The sequence below is a fragment of the Apium graveolens genome, chromosome 4 (genome assembly GCF_009905375.1).
Source record: "Apium graveolens cultivar Ventura chromosome 4, ASM990537v1, whole genome shotgun sequence".
Taxonomy (NCBI): domain Eukaryota; kingdom Viridiplantae; phylum Streptophyta; class Magnoliopsida; order Apiales; family Apiaceae; genus Apium; species Apium graveolens.
The window spans coordinates 76,057,949-76,062,721 of NC_133650.1; the positions used below are offsets into that span (position 1 = coordinate 76,057,949).

The following is a 4,773-nucleotide window of genomic DNA, read 5'->3' on the forward strand; positions in this document are numbered from 1 at the left end:
AAAAAAAATAAAATTAGCAATATTTTATTAGAAATTAATAAAACAACTAAGTCAAGTAATCAGCAAAAGAGACTACTTATCAGTATAATGATTAATGAGATTTTAAAAATCGGGAATTGGACCTAATTAGTTGAGCTATCAATTTATAAGGATCAATTGGTTTTCAAATTTTGAATCGGCCGGGCACCTTATAAATAATTAATAAATTTTTATAATACTACTTATCAACAACAATACTGATTGAATATGGTATTCCCAAACAATCTAACAAAAAATTACAGAGAGGGGATTGAATGTAATTCAGGTTTCTTTTTTATTTCAAGATTGACTCTTTCTCAAATATATATATGACAGTGTTTGATTAAGCAAAAGTGCGGAATGGAAATATTAATGTAATCAAACACACACAGAGTAATTAAACACAAGTATTTAAAAATTTTCTAGTGGATTGAACTTTTCCACCAGATATATATATAAATTCGAGAACTCACTGCTTACAAGTAGAATTACAAAGAACAGAGAAATTATTTACAAATATAGCCTTTTCTATTTCTCTTATTGATTGCTTAATTTACTACTAGCTACTTTCGATTTATATATTATCAAGATACAAGTGAATAAGACAAACAAATAAAACAAAATGTGTCTTTGTCTAATCACATGCTTCTTCATTTTTTTCATCCAGTATCTTTGATTTTTTTCGAGTAAGCATGGAAATGAAAAAGTTTCTTTATTCTCCAAAACCCTATTAATGGGCTGTCACATTCTATTTGCATTTAATCAACCCATGTGACTGTCAAGTCACTGTCAACTGCAATTTGAATTTGAACATCCATTGAATCATCATTACATCACTTGTCGAAACTGGGTTGGATCATCCGTTAAATGTGACTTGGATCATCCGTCGAAACATTGTACAATCATCCATTGAAAGTCTTACATAACAGTTAACTCCATTTCACCTATGCAAGATTACAAGACATGTAATATATACAATTGGCCAACCTATTTTGCATATCAACCTAATAATTAACATGACTTTAAATATCTTACAATTTCTAGATCTTTAAGGTTTTGTAGAATACAGGAATATGTTACAAAGACTTGTTAATACATAAGTTACTCTCTCAATGGATGTTAAAGTGATCATGCGTTGAGAGCCGCAATACACTAAATTAAATCTATTAAGATGTTTTGATGAATTTATCATCAAACTTATGACATATTCCTAACAGAATACAATCAAAAGAAAATTTGAATAAAATTCAATATTTCGAAAATTTAAAAGAAATTCGAAAACTCCTGCCGAGTGATGTCAAACAATTCTTGTACTCCCTAAAATATATTATTATTTATGCATTAGAATGAAAAAGAAAGCCATAAAGAAAAAAAATATGACACCCTTGTGAAATCAAGATGCATCTCAGCTTATTGGCAAAATGTGCCCCCTTCCTCCACCTGGACCGCAAAAACGATCAGTTTCAAATTTACCCAAACATGTGACGCTAAGTAGGAAAGTACCTGCCGTTCAAGCCAGCTAAACAGTTTGCCAGACATACACCAAAGAGGGGTAAGAGAAAATAAATTAGCAAAAAAAAAAATGAAAAATGAATTGTTAAGAATTCGAAATTCCCGCTTTCAGATTTGGACACAAAATGAGTTAAATAGTTATTGATTTCTCTTAATTTGCCAAACGGCCTGCACAAAAATATAACATGCTTTGTGTCTAAATAAGTTGAAAATATGAGACCCAAACATGCACTTTATATACCCGTTTGCCGTTTCAGAATGAGTACATTAATATTTTTGAACCTGTGAAGCTCAAATCTTGTTAATTTTGTCCATCAGCCACTGTCTCATTTTATAATAGTTTATTGCTAGAAATAGCATGAGCCTTTTGTGTCATTTTGATTATTTTTCCCTGATAAATAAGTAGTACTAACTAAAAATACGTTTGGACCAAAGGCCCTTGTCTGTACATACATGGTCAATATAACGGTAAAGAATTGAAATTCAGTAAATTGTCAAGTATGTAGAGACCATTCTAGAAGGAGCTATGGATTTTTTTTTTGAATAAAGGATGAATCGATTGAATTCCTCTCTGAAACAAAACACAATTTGTGAGTGCAGTTTGCTTCGGCCCACTAGTTATTGCTGAGATTTGTGAAGCAACTCTTCTTTGCCACCGAACAGTGGCGTAAAAATGTAGCACCAATGGTTCAGAACTTCATATGTTCGAAGAGTACAAGATCTATTGACAATTACATATAATCTGAATTTCTAATAAATATTTTAAATAATAAAACAATTACAATGAATTGATGTTAATATAAATATTATATTAAAAAATTGGTATACTGCATATGTTCTAAGCTTAATCACCTCTAGCAACAGCAAGACTGGTTTTAACAACCATTCGAATATAAATTCCATGGAAGTCATCTTCCGGCCAAGATAAAACTAATGAGCCATAATAGACAAGAAGGGCATGACAATGATTATTGGTTTATAGCTCTCAAAAGCACGAGCCCCTACTAAGTTTAAGCAATAATAACAAAAAAAATATATCTCCATAGCAAATTTGGGAGTTACCGAGGTAGCATGTAGACTTCCATTACCCCCTTCGCACATGCCGCACATTACAGGGCCGATAACCGCTTTTAAAAATATATAAATAATGACATATGTACATTTGCAGACTACAGCACTTACAAATAAAGTAAATGGCCATTTTAAACACTAGCAACTCAAGGTAATGGCTGCAAGTAAAACTGAAAAGAACTATGACTGCTTGAGCCTAGAGACTTAACCAAACATCTCAACATTGAGTCTCAAGCAGTGAAGCTCATATTAACAAATGAAAAACCTGCTTAAACGAGCTAGAGCTTGGCCCTTTATAGACTGGTATAGTGGTATGAACAAACTCAACTTTTTATGGACAACACTGAAATCAAGCTTTTACTCTTGAGGCTGACAAGCCTGTATACTAATTTGACAGATTTTTGCATTTGAAGTTAAACCCGTTTACAAATAAAACGGGGATATCTTAATTGTGAATCAGAGGGAAATGGTCACGTTAAAAGCGTAAAATCATCAAATGCTATTGATTTCTTCAAAATAATATCAAATATTTTGGTGGAACATCTCAAACTTGTTTTACATGAATGAAATTAATACATAAGATTTCATTGGAAGCAAAAAATGTACTCTTCATTAGGATATTCCAAAAATTATTTGAAAATACATATAAAAGTAACTTTTATAGGTAGTTTCCCAGAACCTGAACTCAAACTTAAAGGCCCTGTTATAGTGGGGTTGCAAATCCTGCACCAAACAATTGAAAAACATATCACCTTAAATTTTCTGCAGCAACCATTTTGCTAACCCGAAATAATAGAATTTCATTTAAGATTTTAAAAAACATTATATACACTGGACGCAGAACACAAGTAACAGACGCACATCAGTGGAAATTTTTACGAAATTTGACATAAGGTTTCACGAGACGCACTAAAATTTGACATGGTCTATCTTGTTAGGATATAGTAGGGGATGTCAGCGTCGTACGCATACCGCTAAATATAACACACTGAAGATTTAATATAATCCGCTCTGAACACTCCTTTAAGCTGAATGATCAATTACAAAAAAGTATAATGTCTACACATGCATTTCTCCAACATCTAATGATCGGGGAGCAGAATTTCCATGTGAAGAAGTATAAGCTGCTTGCTTCCCGTTCTCAGAACTTACAATAATTATACAGGTTCTGCTGCTGAAGATAAGATAGTTGATTTGTTTTGAATGTATATGAAATTAGCATTGGGATTGGGAAGCTAAAATTTCAATTTTTTTCCTAAATAAAATTAAGCTTCACATACTCCATACAAGTCAGGTAATCCCACACATTAGAGAATCAGTTAACTTTTTTGCTAAGCTAAGGTCACCAAACAGTAATTAATTTCACCCAAACCTACATTTGAATTCCGAAATTTCTAGCCACTTAAGAAGAAATCATGCCATATATACTAAATTAAAATTAGAATTCAAAACATTACCTTCGGAAAGCGTGGCCCATTGGCCAACCTTGGAAGACAACATAGAGGTGAGCAATGCGGAAGCCGTGACGGAGTGAAAAGGCATCAACGACTCAATTGCTCCACTTAATTCCACCGGTATCCTAAAATTTCACCCCCAATTCAACAAACTCACATAATTGAACTAAGCATATATAAAAAAATAAACATAATCAAATGTGAAATGATACCTGGAGGTGAAAAGGGGGTTTAGGCGACGAGAGATACGAAATGAAGGGGTTGGAGATGCGAAGCCACCGAGATGAGAAGATTGTAGTGAAGGGGAAGAGCAATATTGAGTTCGATTGAGCAATGATTTCAAGGAGGTGATTGTTGATTTTTGAACAGCTCTTCTTGCTGCCATTGTTGATCTGTTTTGTTTCCTAAGTTTAAACCCTGCTCTTCTTCTTGTTTTTAAACCCTAGCCTCTTTTGACCCGGTTGCTTCAAATTAGCCCGTACTAGTACCGCCCAAATAATTTTGCGACTTAACATAGCCCATTCACGAATTTCTTTAATAAATTTGAATTTAATATATGTTGTTTTAATGTCAAATAATAAATTATGTTAATTCTTGTCATCAAAATATCAGATTTTCAATTTTTATGATTGTGCATACCATATTTCATCTCTTTGATATACAATAAACTTCTATAAATTAACATAGTCGATACCGAATTTTTTTATTAATTTAGAGA

At 32.5% G+C, this 4,773-nt stretch overlaps 1 protein-coding gene across 1 annotated transcript; it reads right to left on the minus strand.

Moving 5' to 3' along the window:
• Nucleotides 1-3,076: 3,076 nt before the first annotated feature.
• LOC141718078 (uncharacterized) lies at nt 3,077-4,534 on the minus strand. Its single transcript, XM_074520438.1, has 3 exons — nt 4,268-4,534; nt 4,059-4,180; nt 3,077-3,324 (listed from the first exon to the last, which is right to left on the minus strand). The coding sequence occupies exons 1-3, from the start codon at nt 4,438-4,440 to the stop codon at nt 3,305-3,307; spliced, it is 315 nt and encodes a 104-aa protein (XP_074376539.1). The 5' UTR covers nt 4,441-4,534; the 3' UTR covers nt 3,077-3,304.
• Nucleotides 4,535-4,773: the final 239 nt, after the last annotated feature.